An 18998-nucleotide genomic window follows, 5' to 3' on the forward strand; every position below is an offset into this window, starting at 1 on the left:
AAATCAACCAGAGGATTCATACTCTTAGGTGTTTTCGGTAAAGCCCCTCCCCCCCTCCCCCTTAACTTGTATTTAAGAGCTTGTCTCTTGGAATTTTGCCTCACTTGATACAGTAAATTTAGCTGTGACGGTCCCACCTGATGACGGAGACTTGTGTTGCCTCCGAAACGTCGTGATTTATTATTTTATTTCTATTATTTCTATTTTTATTATTTTTTTACCTACGTGACTTTACCGAAAAAACCTAAGAGTATGAATCCTTGCAGTCACAAAAGCTTCAAATCTAGAATCAACCAGAGGGTTCTCATGTTAGGCATACATACACATGCTAATTTTATCTACTCTCAATTTGTTTTAATCTTTTAAGTTTGAATTCATAAAATAACCTTAACGGCTTTATCACAGATAATTATGAACAAAAAAAGCACACCATTTAAGATACAAATACGAATATTAAAATTACACATTTCGAAAGAATAACATGAAAATATAACTGTTACCTTAAACAATCAAACATTGCAGAATTCTTAACATTGTATACTGTATGTGAATTTTCTGATTATTACTGATATATTGAATGAGAGCTTTAAGTTTGCCATTGTGTTCTATAGTTTTTAGAAATGAAAGCTGTCATCTGAAACTTGATTTTCTTCTTGCTTGCGGTATGTTTGTTTGAACTTCTCATCGAATAATTCCAGATCTTTGTCATCTTTAAATACACCCTGATCACAGAAAAAGAACATAATGAACATGAAAAACGATATACATGATACCCTAGTAATTACCATAAAAGATAAACATTTGCAAGACATGATTAACATAACCAAAGTTTTCTTTCACGAGTTAACAAATACACATTTATATAATACCAAACAAATCTCCATCTGCCACTGACAACATTTCCATCTACATGAAAAGGTATACCTTTAAAGATGACCGATGCACAATTTATTACACATTTTTGGTCAAAATAGCTTCTCCATAAAAAAAATCCCTACTGCCACCCATATTACACAGCATTGTAAGAACACAAGTGGTGCTATTACAGGCAGTCCCCGGGTTACGTAAGGGTTAGGTTCCCGAGAAAGATCCGCAACCAGAATTTACTGTATGTCGTAAACTGAACAATTTTCCCCCAAAATGAATCCCATAGCCGGAAATAGTTGTGCCTCCTCTACCCAATTACTAGTTCGTTATCTCAGTACTATATCACGCTGTTGTCCGTTTTCAATTGCTACCTGTACCGTATTGCTGTACATACGCCTACAAAAAAACCCCATGGATATGAGGGGATCATTAAAAAATGTAATAACCTGCCATCATCATCAACAGCAGCAGAATCGTCATCAACAGAAGGCTCACAATCATAGTAACACCATACAGGCAATCCTCGGTTTACATCTTTTGTGGAATTCCATTTTGAAATAATGCGTGTTTTGTATTTAGACATTTTATTGACATACGCGAGGCAATTTTAGGAATAACGTAACCTGCAACGCGACATACGCCACCCTAGCCTGGCACCGTGACCCAATGGCGTTGCCAGCAGCCAGTGTCAGTGTGGTATGATAACGAGTGTGCTAAACTATACATAATCTCGCAGCACTCTTCCCTTTGTAACATTGTATTTCTTTATTTTAATATATATATTATATGAAGCATATAGTTTACGTGATTTTCTTTTTCATTGTAAGTATTATATTATGTGTACATGTATTGTATTGATAAATGCTTGGATAATACAGGCGATTATGTCTGCGAGTGTGAGTAAAATCCCATAACCCCCTCCTTTTCCATGATTTCTTATGGGAAAATTGCTTTTGAAATGTGATTTTGAGATACCGTGCTTTTCCAGGAACACGTTTTTCAAGGAGTGCCTGTATTTGTTAATCATATTCGTAATCAGCATCACCAGCAGCGGCATTATCATTAAATCAGCAGAAACATTATCGTTGTTATTATTACGATAATAAAAATCATCACCATGATCAACAGTATTATCAACAACAGCACAGCATTCTCATCATCATAGCAATGGGTCAGCTTTGGGCAGTGCCACCAGTGAGAGCATGGGGGAGGGGGTGGGCTCCATGGTAAGTGAGAATTTAAATAGAGCATCTCAGAGCAGAGAAATCACTGCTACATCTTGTCCTCTCATTGGGACAATGAGAAAATAGAGCTGTACTCATATTTATACTTAAATAAGTAGTATTTAAAAAACTTGTTTTTTAATACGCTTTAATGAAATGTACCGTACTAGGAATGGAAGAACTCCACGACCCCAAGAAGTGGCCCCGAAGCTTGCCATAATGTAAGAGACCGTGGTCAATTACAGCCAACGTGAGTTTACCGTGGACAATTAGAGCCAAGCCGAAACATAACATATAAAAAAAGATTGTTTAATTTTTTTTATGATAGAATATAGTATTGTCATCAGTATGACATAAGTATATCAAGTTTGCAGTCGATACCACATTGGGAAGTGGATTAAAATTGAGTTACAAGATTTGAGGATACAACGACAACAACAACAGAGTTAGTTAATAGAGAGCGTGTAAAAAAACAGGTAGAAAGTGGAAATAGCTCAATCACTAATTCTACTTTTAAATATATACTTTTCTGAAGTATGTACTGCAGTATTGATTTATTCCACCATGTCAATTTACATGACAGGTTTGTAAGAGATACATCAAATGAAATTTCAACGTTATTTAAAAAAAAATGTGATTAAAAACATTGCATATTTTCTTCCACTCTAAATGTCAAATTTACATGTAAAAACGTGGTATAAGGTGAATTGTGAAATTTGTACAAACCTTGGGTAAAAATCCAAGAAGTTTAGCTGCATGTTCCTTAAGCAGTTTTTGTCTCTCCTCTTCAATGATGGCTCGACGCATCATTTCAACCTGATCAGCCTCTTTCTGAGCCTTCAGCTCACGTTCCTGTTAAAGGCAATGCCATGCAGACATGTTGGAATATACTTGGAGAAGTGATTTGTCATTCAAACATTGTATCACTGCGTAAATTAACACCACGGAGTATGGTATTGGAGAATACGTTGTGTTAACTTGGTATAACTTCAATTACTACACGTAATTAACATAAAACTAGCAATGTTGAATTTTTGTTTATAGTTACTTGATGAGACAAAAAGCACATTGCTTATTTTAGACCACTACTGACATGACATGCAACGATTAGTCCACATCATTCAGACTGTCCTGACCTCCTAGTCAAAGGCTGCAAATTCATCCATGTGGGGTTGCAATTAGGCCAGCTAATTATATTATACAATATAATTAATATATTCACATGTTAACCAGAGGCTGGGAAGTCCACTACCACTGTCTGGTAGACTTCTGGTGTCATGACCTCAATGTTGTTTGCAAATACTATTGCTTTGCCAAACATTAAAATGTGTGGCCCATCTATAAAGAGGCCAAGAGGAGTAAATAACATAGTCTGCAAAGTGTTGGGTTGCAATTCAAGAGTTATAACTGACACATTACAAATATTTAGGCCTTCTATGTGCATTGTGTCCAACTTGGCACAAAAGTAATCTGATGTGCACAATCAATTTCAGAATATTCTAGAGTGATCAAACCAACCATTAGCTGTACTGTTTAACATAGATGAATGTGAAACAATCCTTTTGACACATAAGAGTGTATCTTTCAAGTCCATGTGGACTTGCCCCCAGTAATAGTTAGCATAGTTCAGTAGTGCATGGTTTATACCTCTCCGTAGTCTTCACTAAAATCAAACCTTGTTATTTGCAAAAATATTAAAACACTCATCCAACACGTACCTTAATAAAATGTTTAATTAATACAAAGTATTGGGTCAACAAGGGGAGGGAAGGGCAGGGCCAAAAGGGGCGAAGCTGATGGAAATATTCACTCCTATATAGCCTGTTGTTACAGCAGCCCTTTTGCCCACTTCAGCAATTGTTTCTTGCTGTGGTTGTCCCACCTGATGACGGTCGCTTGTGTTGCGCCCGAAACGTCGTGATTTAATTTATTTTATACCTACGTGACTTTACCGAAAGAACCAAAGAGTAATATTCACCCTGTCGGTAGGAGAGGCTTCCCACTCGTATTTATACGAAGCACATACAACTACATTACAGTGAAACTTAAAATAAACCTTACCTGCTCAGCCTGAGAAAGTTTTCGTCTCTCTTCAATCAGGTTTTGAACAGCACGACGGTGCTCAAGTTGTTTCATGCGCTTCTTCTGAACATTCATCTGCTCAATACGATCATCTTCAGCAAACTTCACCAGCATCTGCTGCCTGAAGTGTTCCTCCTCTTCATGCTGTGCTTGCAGATGTAGCTGCTTTAGCGCCAAAGCCTCCTGATACGTGTGTTGCCACTCCAAACGCTGTCTTATCTTTTTCTCCAATTCGGCCTGTAACACATTTACATGCATTTAATCCCATAAATGACACAGTGGTGTACGAACTGTACTAAATGTTATATAATAACTTGTACAAGATTTAGTACATTATTTTAAAACATTGCAGTAACTGATCATTCATTATATTTAGTCAAATTGAATGATTAGCAGTAGGTTGTGTGTTAAGGATAACATTGTTTTGATCTTTGAAATAAGGTCTACTGACCACAACGGTGACTTTGCATAAAGCACCACAAGTGAACTTGTCACCTCATCATTTAAACAGAAGTTGGTGGAAAATAACTACCGGTGCTTTATAAAAATTCCGGTTTATTTTAATTTCGACGATATACCTTTCATATAACAAATGCATCGTGTGTTTACGTGGATTGTTGTCCATAACACACTAATTAAATGAACAAGCGTTTTATTAGCAGGAACATATCCTCTCTAACAAATGTATATTGTTACTAAATATATGTTTACCATACAAACATGCAAAGTACAAACACAGTGCCAACTTTGGAATAGGAGTAAAACAGCTGCATACAATTTCCTTCTGACGTGCAGCCTCCTCTTGCTCTTCGAGCAGGAGCTCCTCCCGTATTTGTTCGAGCTCTTCACGCTCCTGTTTCTCAGTGACAATTCTCTCTGCAAGCTGAACATAACATACATGTGTCAATAAAGTTACGTAATCACTTTTGTAAACTTGAGACTGTGGAGTTAAGAGTTTTATTTTAAATGGTAGTTTAATAATGAACTTGACAAATATCATATTAGGCCAAGTCACGATACACAATTTGGAGTGTAACGTTTAGGCAATGTTGCAGGTTTTAGTTACAAACCTGGAGATACATATGACGAGCAGTGATGGCATCGTGAGATGCTTGTTATTCCAAAAAGGGGCTCTCACATTAACAAGATAAAGAATCAATAACCTGAGATTCGTGGACGACATAGATCTCATGGAAGAAAGCTGTGTAGTACTGCAGGAAAGTGTTCATGCACTGAATAAGTCAGGAAAGGATGCAGGACTGAGGATTAACGTGGAGGAACGAAAGCAATGGTGTTCGGGAGGACATTGAGAAAGAAGTAATAACATAAATCAGCAAGATTGTGAATGTAAGGGAATCTGTATACTTGGGAAGTCGACTGATATGGGACAATGACTGCACGAAAGGCATAAGAACGAGGATCGCAAAGGCAAAAGGAGTAATGGCAGGATTCAATAACACCTGGAGAAGCAAGCAAAACGGCTATAGGACCAAACTGAACATCTTAAGAACATGCGTGTTCATTACAGCCTTTGTATGGCTGCGAGAGTTTGGAAATTGAACAAGACTGACGGAGAGAAGATATTGGCATTCGAAATGTATTGCTAGAGGATACTGCATCCAAACTAGGCCCCAAAGAGTGACTAACATAGAAGTAAGAAAAAGTTTGCACATAGAAGACCTGATGCAGGCAGCGATGAGAAGGAAACTGGAACTACAGTATTTGGACACATATGTAGGATGGACCACAACAGCAACATTAAAAGTGTGTTGCTCGGGAAAATGGAAGGAACCAGAAAGAGAGGAATACCTAACGGATAATCCCTTGATGACGACATCAGAGATTGGTGCCATAAAGATGTGGTGCTACTTGAGCATATTGCCACAAGACAGAGGAAAGTGGAAACAAATGACGATATGTGCAGTCGACACCTACGGGCTCTCTGCCCATGGACCGTGATGATGAATGGAAAAAAAGTAGTCAATATTGAGTAGTAAACTGCATTAATTCCAATGCAACACACACACACAACATTGCACTAAAGAACGCTAATTAGCTGCAACTGTAATATGGTGCCCAGAGCATTGCAATGCAGTTATAACGTTTCCCGTGTAATATAATAACAATTATCACCGATGTAAAAATTAAGTATAGATGTTTTATTCAGATAAGTACGTGTAAGATTTTTTACTTATTGTGCTTGTGTTTATCTTCAAGATCCAAAAAGCATATTCCAAGCATGATTAAAAATATATAGTTGTAAAATCTGCATGTGCAAATTATATGCCTACACAAGGTGTGAAAAAGTGTGATGATACCAAGCCATGTAATTTGCTTTGGTAAGTTAGCTGGCTGGAAAAACAAAGTAATTGTACCATATTCTGTATATTTGAGTTACTTGGCGAAAAGCGACCAATATTGACCTTCAAAATTGTCTTGTAAAGTGCAATATAATTTGTTTGCTGAACATAATAATATAATTTTTTTAAGGACACAATTGCATATGGAAGCAAATTAATTCAGGTGAACCCTGATCAGAGGAATTAACTCATGAGGCAAGAACAGGTTGTATAGTCCCTTTTAGAAAATGTTATCTGATAATGAAAAGCAACATGCCACTTTGCCGAAATATAATTTTTCATTCAGTGCATATTAACTGAAGTGACATATGAATCATACTTATAGACACTGGCAAAGAAAATAGAACAAGTTTGCACAAATGTGAAGAGACTACTACATGCTAGGGATTACATGAAAAAGGAATGCTTGGTTTGAGAGAACAAACACAAATTATAGATATATTGACGATTTAAAAATGAAGTATGGGTAGTTCACATTCCAAGAAGTATAGTCCATGGGAGAGAATGGTGAATGATTGGCAGCCAAAGGCGGTTGACCACCAAGCACTGAGCAACGGGATTAGCTGGTATGCAGATGGATTGTTATTGCAGGTTCGTGAGGAATGGAAAAAACATGGGGAGGCCTTTATCAGCAGAACATAGAAGATAACTGAAGGTGATGGCATGCATACCTGCTGATGCAGCACATCCTTGAGAGCCTCTCTCTCCCGTATTTGGGCCATATGGTCCTCCCTACGTCTTTCCTGAAGATGTGCAAACTCCATGAGCTTTCGATTTTCCTCTTCCATTTTATCCTGCTCCATTTTTTTCCATTCTTCTCGTTTTTCGCGGAACTCCTGGATGTAATGCTGTGTTGCCCGTTGCTTTTCCAGTCGCAGTTCTATCTCTCTGTGAGTAGGCACAACAATTCATTGCAAATGGAAACATCAACATATAATTGCCGATCATTAACATGCTTTGATAAGCTATACATAAGCAACTACGAAATCTTTTCATATCTCAGTAACATTTTACATGAAAAGATGACATACAGGAGACCCTTGAATATCTCGGGGGTTATGTTCTTGGAAAAGTTCCGAGAATGCCAAACCCGCGATATTCAATACTTAAGCCGTACGTAAATAATGGGGTGAGGTACACTGCATCCAAAAATGGATACATCACAATTGAAATAAGTATTGTACTGGATGCCAAATAAACTGAAAAAACTAAATTGAAATAAACATGTAGAACCCCTAAGCAAAACACATTCCTAGACAATAAATAGTCATATAAATACTAAATACTGTACTTACCGATGATGGTGATCCAAAGCAGGTGTGTTTGTCCGTGAGTGGGGAGCGGTAGCACCCTGCTCTACGAACCGGTGGCCCGAGTTTGATTCCCGCTCACACCCAACCCCAGTGACGATTATCTGAATCGGTCCTGGGCCTCTGCTAAGTTGACTCAGCCTCAAATAAGTACCTGGTGCATTGTGTAATCATCGCCACCCACCCCCTCGTGTGCCGTGCCAGCCTTCATAGGTGCTTGCTGACAGCACTTGCCCCAACAGTCTGTTAATAGGCTATTCGGGGGTCTTTGTCCGCGAGATGCTTGCATGGCAAAGGTTGATGTGCCACTGACTACCTCGCGTCCCTTACCCGCCCCGCCTAGCAGTATCAGCCATACCTATGAAATGCCATAACCCGCGCAATAGCTAAATCCGTATACAAACAGGTTGCCCACGATAGGTCGAAACTGCCAACGATAAACCCACGATATTTAACGGTCTCCTGTACTGCATAAAATATATTTGAAACATAAAAGTAGGAAATAGTGAGCTTAAACGAATGAAAGTGCTCATATTGATAACGTAGGGTAATGATGGCCCAATATTACCTTTGATCCTCCTCATATATCTTCCGGACGATCTCATCAACCATGAGCTTTTCCCGAAGGAACTCCTCATAACCCTCCTGCTTGCGTCGCTCCTTTTCCTCCAGCTGCTGCTCCAGGTCCTGCTGGTATCTCACGGTCTGCTCCCAGCGCAAATGTGCCTTTTTCTGCTCCACTTGGCTCTCACGTTCGTACTCCTCTCTCATTTGTCGAGCACTCTCTGCCTCATGCCTCTATTAGGAATTCAGACAACATCACAAAATCACATACAAATCACATTCTCACAGTAATCATGAAACACGCCTACTCAGGCTCAATAAAACAACAAAAAAGTTACCAACATGGGGAAAAATATATCAACAAAGCCCCAATAACACACATTCTTTCGTGATATACTGTAATATATCAGGGGTTGCCACCGAATGAACTAGTAGGCCATGCAATACATGTACCTCATTTATAATTTCCTCTAATTATGCAGCTTTACGTCACTAGTTTTAGTGCAGGTTTCTCTCCCAAACGAGGCTTGTTATCTCACCGTTATTTCATTGCATTATAAATACCGAAAAGGAAACCAAGTTGTTGTTTTTTTTACATAGCAACAAAAAATAACAAAAATATTGACAGTGAGAGGAATTATAAACAATATTAAACATTAAATATGAATGCATTTAATAAACCAATTTTAATTAAAGGGTTATTTTTATTTTAAAATTAAAAATATAAATGATTTAGGTAATGTACATGAAAAACATTTTAATCAAGTTAATTACGTCTTGATAACCAGGAAGGTTTACCAGGAAAACCAGCAACTTAATGTAGTACATGTAATCAAGGTCAAGAGATCATCAGTCATTGCCACAACATCAGTCTATTGCTTCTTTCCATTTGTTAAATACATCAGCTGTTTAGAGTTGGCACCTGACCTCCAAGATTATCTCTTGCGCCTACAGTAATGCACTGGTCTAGCTTTAGGTTTCCTCTAAGTCGCTAGCCTCTGGGTGTCCACTCCAATGTCGTCTCAGTAACTTGCCCTCAATTCATCATTATCAGATAGGCAAGTGAACAAATCGTAGGTTTCAAATAAAATAATTTTTTTTTAATGAAACTTAAATAACCATTTTGTGTAAATGTGTATATATCACAGGAGAGCTCCAATATAATCCACCCTCCAATATTCTTCTAATAATAAAACAGAGCCAAACGGAGATACATTAAGACAGATACATGGACACAAAAGTAGAGAGGGATAAAACGGAGCTGCAAAGATACAAATTGAGCTGCAGGAAGACAGAGATATAGAGACATAATCTTGATTTGAAGCTTCCGTGACTGCAGGAATCCATACTCTTTTTAGTTATTTCGGTAAAGTCACGTAGGTAGAAAAAAAAATATCACGACGTTTCGATCGCAACACAAGCGGTCGTCCTCAGGCGGAAAAAATAATCCATATATGTGAAGGGCAGTTCATTAAAAACCTCTTGTTGTAACAGCTCTCTCGCTGTTCTTCCTAGTTCAGCAGTTCCACTGCTGGATTCTTTTTTCCGCCTGAGGACAACCGCTTGTGTTGCGATCGAAACGTCGTGATATATTATTTTTTATTATAATTTTTCTACCTACGTGACCTTACCGAAAGAACCAAAGAGTATATAGAGACGTAAACGGAGTGGCAGAGACAAACGAAGGTGCACAGAGACAAACACAACTACGGAGAGACAAACAGAACTACAGAGGCAACGGAACTAGAGAAAGAAAAGGGGGCAACGTAGACAAATTGAGCTGCAGAGAGATAAAATGAGCTGCAGAGAGACAAACGCAGCTGCAGAGGGGCAAATGGAGGTGCATCATTTGTTTTACCTTTCTTGTTGACGTCACACAGATTAACTGTGTTGACATGATCTCTTGAGTGCTAAGTGATTTTTGCATTTTTTTGACTAGCCCAATAAGTCTGAATTAAAAATAATATAGAACTCCTAAAATTCATGTTTTCACATAGACCCAGGACAGAACCCCTATAATCACACATTTTTATACAGACATATAGGACAAAATTCCTATAATCCACATTATTCCCATGAGTTAATGGAGTCACGCAGCTAAAATCCTCCTAAAATTTGAGCACCGTGATGGCAGGAATTTTGTCATCACAGATTAATTCTTAGATTTTTGTTTCACGGTGTATCGCGAATTACAGGATCTGCTGGTCGGTCCCCCCACATCACCAATGATTTTTGGATTTCCCCTGTGCTATAAAGAACACACAAATGAAGAGATGTATAGATTTACCATTGTATCAAGAAGCGTAGTACGTTTCTCTGCAATCTGTGCTGCCCATTCACGTTGAGTGTAGCCAGCCTTGAGCTTTGCCTCCAGCTCTCTCAACTCCAGGCTAAAATGCACACAGCAAACAGTTATGGCATAACATCAAACATAATTAACACAATTTAATGCAATAACATAATCGAATATTGTCATCATTAAGCACTCACAGCTGTGGTCAGTCTCATCATTATTAGTATGCTTGTTTAATCAGGGAAAACCTCACAAAATCAATGCTCTTTTTCAGGAGGGTTCTACCAAGTTTCCTTTAAGGAGGTGACCTTGCTATGTGTATGCGTAATTTTCAGGGTTGTTTTTGAAATTGGATGTATGGCCAATACCAGGTATATTTTGTGCTTTTGCAGGAAATCAAAAAACCCAGAGGAAACCCATCCAAAATATGGGAAAACATAGACTCCACAAAGAAAGGCACAAAGAGTGGGGATTTGAACCCAAAAGCTTTTTCCACTCTATAACGACTTCCATGGTTACTGTTCCCATCAACTTCAACCATTGATTTCTCCACAAATGTAGAGGACCGTTTCATCGAAATCACTCTATTCAATTACCACAATGCTGATAAAAGCACTTCTATTTATTCTCTTTCCCTCACCCTGCTAGACATAATTCCATCCAGTCATCTCCTTTTCCAAATCCTCATAACCTTGCTCCATTCCAAAAAGTGTTAACTTTACTCTTTGGTTCTTTCGGTAAAGTCACGTAGAAAGAAAATAAATTAAATAATAGAGTACGACGTTTCGATTGCAACACAAGCAACCGTCATCAGGTAGAACTAAATTTGAGAGAGAAAACAGACACGGAGACACACAGACAGACGCACAGAGAGAGACACACAGCACAGACACACAAGCAGAGAGAGACAACACAGACACACAGAGAGAGACACACAACATAGACACACAAACAGACACACAAGCAGAGAGACACAACACAGAGACACACAGAGTGTGTCTCTATGTTGTGTCTCTCTCTGTCTCTGTGTCTCTCTCTGCTTGTGTGTCTGTGTGTCTCCGTGTCTTGTCTCCCTCTCAAATTTAGTTCTACCTGATGAGAGTTGCTTGTGTTGCAATCGAAACGTTGTACTCTATTATTTAATGTATTTTATTTCTACATGACTTTACCGAAAGAACCAAAGAGTAATTCCTGCAGTCACAAAAATTTCAAATCTAGTGTTAACTTTATGAAAAGTTTGTGACTAACAGATTTACCTGTTGGGCACTTGGACATGTGCGTAGCAACAATGAGAAGAAAAGCACCGCCATAATATAATCTTGACCATGAAACCTCACATGCTGCAAATGTCTAACTGATCCTTAATTTATTTTCCACATTCAGATGTTCTTGAAAGGTTCATATGAAAGGAAATATGCACAACCCATTGGGGGGGGGGGGAATCTGGTGCATTATGGATGTTCCATGTTTTATAGACATTGAATATTTGTATTAAAAAATGTACCATGTTACCTATTTTCTCTTATTTGCAACCTCATTTTCTCGTCCCTGATTTGATCAAGCCTGATTTTTTCCATTTCACGAGCAATCCTTTCTTCTTGCTCCAACCGCTGCTCCCTCAGAAGTTTCATTTCTTCAGCCTGAACAAACAACCATAAGACAGCAATTGCATGAACAATTTCTTTAATCAAATCTATTCCAAGTCAACAATACGTGTTATGTTTTTGCAACGCTACTAAATTGAATGAAAAAGTCCAATGTTCCCTACAAAAATGTTCCAATGTTTCACTGTGGGGTGCAACATGGGAAGGTCCCTAAAGTATACTTATGGTGGAAAATACACATAAAACTCACCTTACAAAAAAAACGTATAGGAACCGTAGTATGGGTGCTTTTTTAATTTTCTTATTCATTTCCACTCATGGTTCAATTAACTGCTTTAAGTATGCATATATTAAAGTTAGCATATTTTAATGGCTGTTCTATATGAGGCAAAAATTGTGTTTGTTTTCTTATTCAAACTATTGCAATTTATACCATGCCTGGCAGATCCAGAGCTGCTCGTATCTAAGGGAAATGGTTTAGGTAGATTGGTCATGGGGTTGTTTCACTGCACTTTACATCACGCTGGTCATGGATTGGGGATCGGAGAACATTGTCTCATCTCTTATCAAGTAGCTGATCAGTATGGGTGGGCCTATCTAGTAAAGCTCCATGGGCCTGTATGCTCTCAAACTCTTTTTTTTTACATCAAGGCAGGCAAGTGAAGCTCTAACTCCATTGCCACGTGGCCAGAGCCATTTTGTTAGGATGCTGATGTTACCAAACAACTGAAATTAACAAGTTTCTACAAATTTGAGTTAACGACTGACTTACAGCAAATAAAATATTTACAACAGTAATAATGTCATATATCTTATCTTATATAATGCGCACACTTTTTTCCTTACATTCTACCCCTCTGGTTGACTGTTTGGTTACTTAGACGTCACAAACGGCAAACAATCGGCGTGTGCAACGGGACACATTAACATAATTTTATACTTGGCACGGTCGCACAGGCTGACTGGCTGTTTGCTGAGCGTTACCGCACGTATCAATTACCTGTAAACGCGATGATACAAACTTCCGTGAATAAAATAAAGGTGAGACACCCTATCCATGCAACAATAGTTAATAAACCTGTGCTGCAAAAATGTTACGTTATTTGCAACTCACCGTCACTGGTCCAACTAATCGCAAGTCGACGCACGAAAGCCCCACTTACAACAACACGGAGGTAGTAACACATTCCGTGAAATAAAAAAAAACTGTTTCAATACAACTTGCAAACTCCTACTCGCACTGGCCAAACGAGCCGCCGAACTATTTCGTTTGGCGGAGCGATCCTCCACCAGCTGTAATGAGTCACATCAACGCTGGGAGTGTGTGTGTCAGTAGCGGGAGTGTAGCGGTTAGCACGCTGTCCAACCCCAGTGACGATAATTAGAACCGCTCCTGGGCCTCCCCTAGGTTGACTCAGCCTCAAATGAGTATCTGGTGTGGTGTGTAGTAAAGCATCGCCACTAGGGAGACAAAGGTGGTCGGGCGTGGTTCTGGCCACCCACCCTCTTGTCTGCCGTGCCGACCTTCATTAGGTACTACTCGCTAATAGCACTAATAGCACTTGCCCCAACAGTCTGACAGACAACCATCACAGTTTTACCATGTTTGGTGGTGGTCTCCCTGTTACAGGTTGAGTCACAAACCGCACCTCTCCATAACAAAGGCTCAGCCTTTGTTATGCAGTCTATTCTTAGTCTTAAGCCTCACCTTACCATATTAATAAAAAGTATGCGGCCCTTGCCCCACCACCTTCTCCAACCATTATATAAACGGAGTGGTAGCTCCTGAAATCTCTCATTTACTTGATACAGCTGTCGTGGCTGTGACGGTACCACCTGAAGACAGAAGCTTGTGTTGCCTCCGAAACGTCGTGATTTTTATTTTATTTTACTTTTTAATGTTTTTACCGATGTGACTTTACCGAAGAAACCTAAGAATATGAATCATTGCAGTCACGAAAGCTTCAAATCTAGAATACGGGGGTTCTTTTGTCATTGTGTGCATGTGAAAGTGTGTGCCTTAACAGCTCTGCTGATTATCCCCTAGGAACTAGGTCGACTTAGCCTCAAATGTGTACCTGGTGCAGTTTTTAAATAACACCACTGGGGAGACAAAGGCGGCAGGGCGTGGTGCTGGGCAATGACCCCCTTGTGTGCCGTTCCGGTCTTCAGATGTGCCGCTGGCTATCAGCACTTGCCCCAACAGTCTATTAAGGCTATACTGGGGATCTTTGTGTGTACAGGTGTGAAAGTCAGTGTGTATGTCTTCGGAACAGGCCCCCTTCTTAAATTGGGGACTGCCGAAATCCTCGCGGAAGTTCTGCGGTTTCCTGCAAGTACTGTAATATTATCCATAATAGAGGTTTTGGGTTAGATCGCGTAAATATATAAATTATTCCTTAAACCCGCCACTACCCGACACAGCCAACTAGTAAGGGTTGTCATGTAAACAGAACATGCCAATTCGTCACTAGTACAGCACACCGGTGTGTTGGAGAGCCAAGCCAAAACATTTACAATCTGAGTACGACGTTTCGCCAGTAATCACAACTAGCTTCATCAGGCGACAGCCAGATTTGTGGAGAAGTCCACCTGTTTCGTTCCTTACAGAGGCGGAGATGTGGTGACCACACTGGGGGGGGGGGGGGGGTGGCAGATTTAACGACACATTTATATATATGTAGTGAGTTCAACTGAGTCGCAGACGTACTCTTGGAGGCAACACATTTATTTAACACCAACACATGGAGTAACTGCCCCTTAACAGAATAACAACCTATGGCGGTGACGACCAGGCATACCACACTAATTACAACGTAACTGGCTACTATGGACCGGACCACAGCTCAGGTCCAGGTCCACGTGTTTGAGACTCGGTAGAACGGAGAACGTAACCGAAGGTTTCTTCAGGATGAACAACAACGTCGGTCCCTCTGGGGGACCCGGATTTTAGATTCTCTGCGGCGTGGCCGGCTCCGCCCTTGGCCACGACCACCTTCCAGAATCCTCGAGCAGGATCTGGACCCCGACCACGTGACCACCCCTAGCCCCCACTGGGGGCCCTTTTGTAGACTTAACCGGTCACGTGTCCTCTCGGGTCAACCAGAGTGCCAGTAACCTCATTCCTACAGCCGGCACTCCCACACCCTATCCTGTAGGGCTCGCGCTGCACGCCAAGCGTGATGCCATCCAGCGCTGTCGACCAGCGCTCACCGAGCCTCTCTAAGGCCAGTACTACACCCACATCATAGTGGTGTCCGCGCTGTCGTTACATCGCACGCCGTGCCTCTCTCGGCCCGGCACTGTACAGTGACATCCCGCGATGTCACTACATATTTACGCGATCTAACCCAAAACATATATTTTGGATGATATTGGTCGTGAAAGCCTACATGTGAAACTATAATATTACATTAATCCATACCCTTAGGTTTTTTTGGTAAAGTCACGTGACTTTACCGAAAAAACCTAAGAGTATGAATCCTTGCAGTCACAAAAGCTTCAAATTTAGAATACATTACTCCACTTGGTCTCACCTTTAATTGGGCTTCCTTCTGCTGCTGCTCATGTTGTTCTTGCTGGAGGCTGCGTATTCCTCGGCGGGTCTCCTGCTGCTCTTCGCTCCTTAAACTGGCAGCAAACTGCTTGTCTTCTGATAACCACTTCTTCTGCTCTTCTCGTTGAGTTTCTACTTGACGGGCATGTACTAAAGCCCTTTGGTGACAACGTCCTTGGTTCTTACGCCCAGACATGACTGCAAAACATGTGTCAATAACGGATGATATACAAAAGTCATGGTTCGCAATAGACAATTTGACAAACTGGTTCACCAGATTTTTATGAGCCTGTGATTTATATTTTAATGAGAGATCAACCAATACTCTAAAAGTGTTACCTTGGACGACTTAATCCAGTTCTATAAGCCTAAGAAACTTGCTCTGAACTCTAAAATATAGAACTATGCCTCATCTGGTTATGTATCTGCCATAAATATGACTAATTACAAGAATAAATATACGAGATGGCTTATGGAAGTGAAATAGACATTGCTTCGTGAGGAGCAGAGTATGATGCAGGTGAAGTTGAGAAAGCACATGAAGGAAAGCAGAGTTAAACTGGCACAGGATATGACTAATGTACTTACTGGCAGAAGCAGGCAGGGAAGATGAACAATGCTAACAGTTAGAAGGACAGACAGCAAAGGCGTGATTCTCGATGTTAAACGTATTACAACTCCACCATCACTGTCACGCAACACCATGTTTAGTTCTGCACCCCATCAACTACACCATCACAAATCCACGTCCATTCTTTCAAACTCACAAGTTCACACTCAGCTTTCCACACTCACGACTCCACATCGCAACCCCACTCTCCTCCCTCAACCCGACACCATCACGATCCCACTCCCCTCCCTCAACCCCACACCATCATGATCCCACCCTAATCCCTCAACCCCACACCACCATGATCCCACTATAACCCCTCAACTCCACACCACCATGATCCCACTAAAACCCCTCAACCACACACCACCATGATCCCACTCTGACCCCTCAACCCCACACCATCACGATCCCACTAAAACCCCTCAACCCCACACCATCATGATCCCACTATAACCCCTCAACTCCACACCATCACGATCCCACTAAAACCCCTCAACCACACACCACCATGATCCCACTCTAACCCCTCAACCCCACACCATCACGATCCCACTAAAACCCCTCAACCCCACACCATCATGATCCCACTGTAACCCCTCAACCCAACACCATCATGATCCCACTATCACCCCTCAACTCTACACCATCATGATCCCACTCTACTCCCTCAACCCCACACCATCATGATCCCACTCTAACCCCTCAACCCCACACCATCATGACCCCACTCTAACCCCTCAACCCCACACCATCATGATCCCACTCTACTCCCTCAACCCGACACCACCATGATCCCGCTAAAACCCCTCAACCCCACTCCATCATGAGCCCACTGCCCTCCCTCAACCCCACACCATCATGATCCCACCCTAACCCCTCAACCCCACACCATCATGATCCCACTAAAGCCCCTCAACTCCAAACCATCATGATCCCACTCCAACCCCTCAACCCCACACCATCATGATCCCACTAAAACCCCTCAACCCCACACCATCATGACCCCACTCCAACCCCTCAACCCCACACTATCATGATCCCACTAAAAACCCTGTCAACTCCACACCAACACGATCCCACTATAACCCCTCAACCCCACACCATCATGATCCCACTCTAACCCCTCAAACCCCACACCATCATGACCCCACTCTAACCCCTCAACCTGACACCACCATGATCCCACTCTACTCCCTCAACCCCACACCATCATTATCCCACTAAAAACCCTGTCAACTCCACCGTCACCCTCAGGAGCTGTGACATGGTCGCTTGTTGGTCAGGGTCACGGTTCGATCATAGCGGCCGCCTTAATACTGCGCGTGAAATTATCATTAAACAAATAAGCGCCGTCTGCTTCACGGTGGACGTTAAAGATCCAGGGAGGTCAATTTGCAAGAGTGAGGCCTTTGTGTGCCGACGTCATGGTTCAAACAAAATCCTGTACCCGCAAATTACTGTGGGTTTTAACATCGCAAACCATCGCCCCCTACTGGGAAAAACTTACATGACCCTCCTTAAAGCGTAACGAGACTCATTTAGGCTTTCCTCGGAAAACCAGCGGAATAGGATAATAAAAAAAACCTCACCTCAACTCTTCACTCAAACTCCACCGTGACCTCTCTAACCCTGCCCGTGGCATCATCACAACTCCACCATGAACGTTCCACCCTCACAACCGCTCCATCACCCCACACACAACTCCACCATCACCTCACCCTCATGACTTTCGCTCAACTCCGCATAAGCAACAACTCCAACCTTACCCCTCTCTCCACCCAGACCACCTCTCAACTCGACAATAACAACAACACCGACCGCCATTCGACACTAAGTGACGGTGACGTCACCACGACGCTTGTGCCAGGCTAGGTGCACCTTGAGGCCACGTGAAGTGTCGAACGCCCGCTGGCAGGTCACGGGGCAGACCCAGCAGGTGCCACGGGTCGACTGACTGAGATGACCGAGATGACTGGCTGATGCACCACCTGTGCCCCCCCCCCCCCCCCTACTGTGGCAACTTGCTGTGCTTTAGCCACCCGGCGCTCCGCTCGTTGTGAGCGTCGCCCCTCCGCTGTTGTTGGAGGGCGACTGCCTCCACCTGCCTAGCAGCATCACGGTGCACCTAGCCTGGCACTACCCAGGAACAGCGTCCTTCACGAGCCTCCTCCTCCTCCACAGAGGCCAATCTTGACACCGCTGGTACCAATCATCGGCAAGTCCACTCAGCTCCCCCCAGGTAACAATTCACCCTCTAGCACAAACTTCCACCCTCTCAAACCAAACCACAACTCGGCTCCACCTTCATTGCAAACACCCACGCAACTCTCAGACCTTCTTTCCACGATCACAAAGCCCCCGGCCACAACCGCGCGTCCACCTCTCGCCGCCTCCACCACCTCCACTCACCTCACCTCGGCCCTCTCCCCTCGCCGTCTCCATGGCGACGCCCACAACAGCTGACGCGGCCCCGCCCCCCACCTTAAACAGCGCCTCCCATTGGCTGTGGTGATGGGAGCGAGGGGC

At 42.0% G+C, this 18998-nt stretch overlaps 1 protein-coding gene across 6 annotated transcripts; it reads right to left on the reverse strand.

Moving 5' to 3' along the window:
• Positions 1 to 54: 54 nt before the first annotated feature.
• Positions 55 to 18924, reverse strand: LOC144948835 (meiosis-specific nuclear structural protein 1-like). Of its 6 annotated transcripts, none has more exons than XM_078878534.1 (11): positions 18818 to 18870; positions 16448 to 16478; positions 15840 to 16057; positions 12212 to 12339; positions 10694 to 10796; positions 8411 to 8640; positions 7204 to 7420; positions 4948 to 5055; positions 4152 to 4409; positions 2817 to 2942; positions 55 to 722 (listed from the first exon to the last, which is right to left on the reverse strand). In XM_078878534.1, exons 3-11 carry the CDS (start codon positions 16053 to 16055, stop codon positions 615 to 617), a joined length of 1494 nt encoding a protein of 497 aa, XP_078734660.1. In that variant the 5' UTR covers positions 16056 to 16057; positions 16448 to 16478; positions 18818 to 18870; the 3' UTR covers positions 55 to 614. The 6 variants fall into 6 exon arrangements, with proteins under 6 accessions (XP_078734660.1, XP_078734640.1, XP_078734623.1 ...); XM_078878514.1 differs by having other exon boundaries at positions 18807 to 18829; XM_078878497.1 differs by lacking the exons at positions 16448 to 16478; positions 18818 to 18870 and adding an exon at positions 18882 to 18924.
• Between the last annotated feature and the right edge of the window lie 74 nt (positions 18925 to 18998).

Source organism: Lampetra fluviatilis, chromosome 3 (genome assembly GCF_964198595.1).
Source record: "Lampetra fluviatilis chromosome 3, kcLamFluv1.1, whole genome shotgun sequence".
Taxonomy (NCBI): domain Eukaryota; kingdom Metazoa; phylum Chordata; class Hyperoartia; order Petromyzontiformes; family Petromyzontidae; genus Lampetra; species Lampetra fluviatilis.

Bases quoted from the DNA above. Each gene is read 5' to 3' on its own strand.
- LOC144948835 (XM_078878489.1), bottom strand. From the start codon at position 18,914: ATGGAGACGGCGAGGGGAGAGGGCCGAG. The intron at 4,410-4,947 runs GTATGCAGCTGT...AATGTGTTACAG, and splicing joins CTGCACGTCAGAAGGAAATT to GCCGAATTGGAGAAAAAGAT. The intron at 2,943-4,151 runs GTAAGGTTTATT...TGCCTTTAACAG, and splicing joins AACTTTCTCAGGCTGAGCAG to GAACGTGAGCTGAAGGCTCA.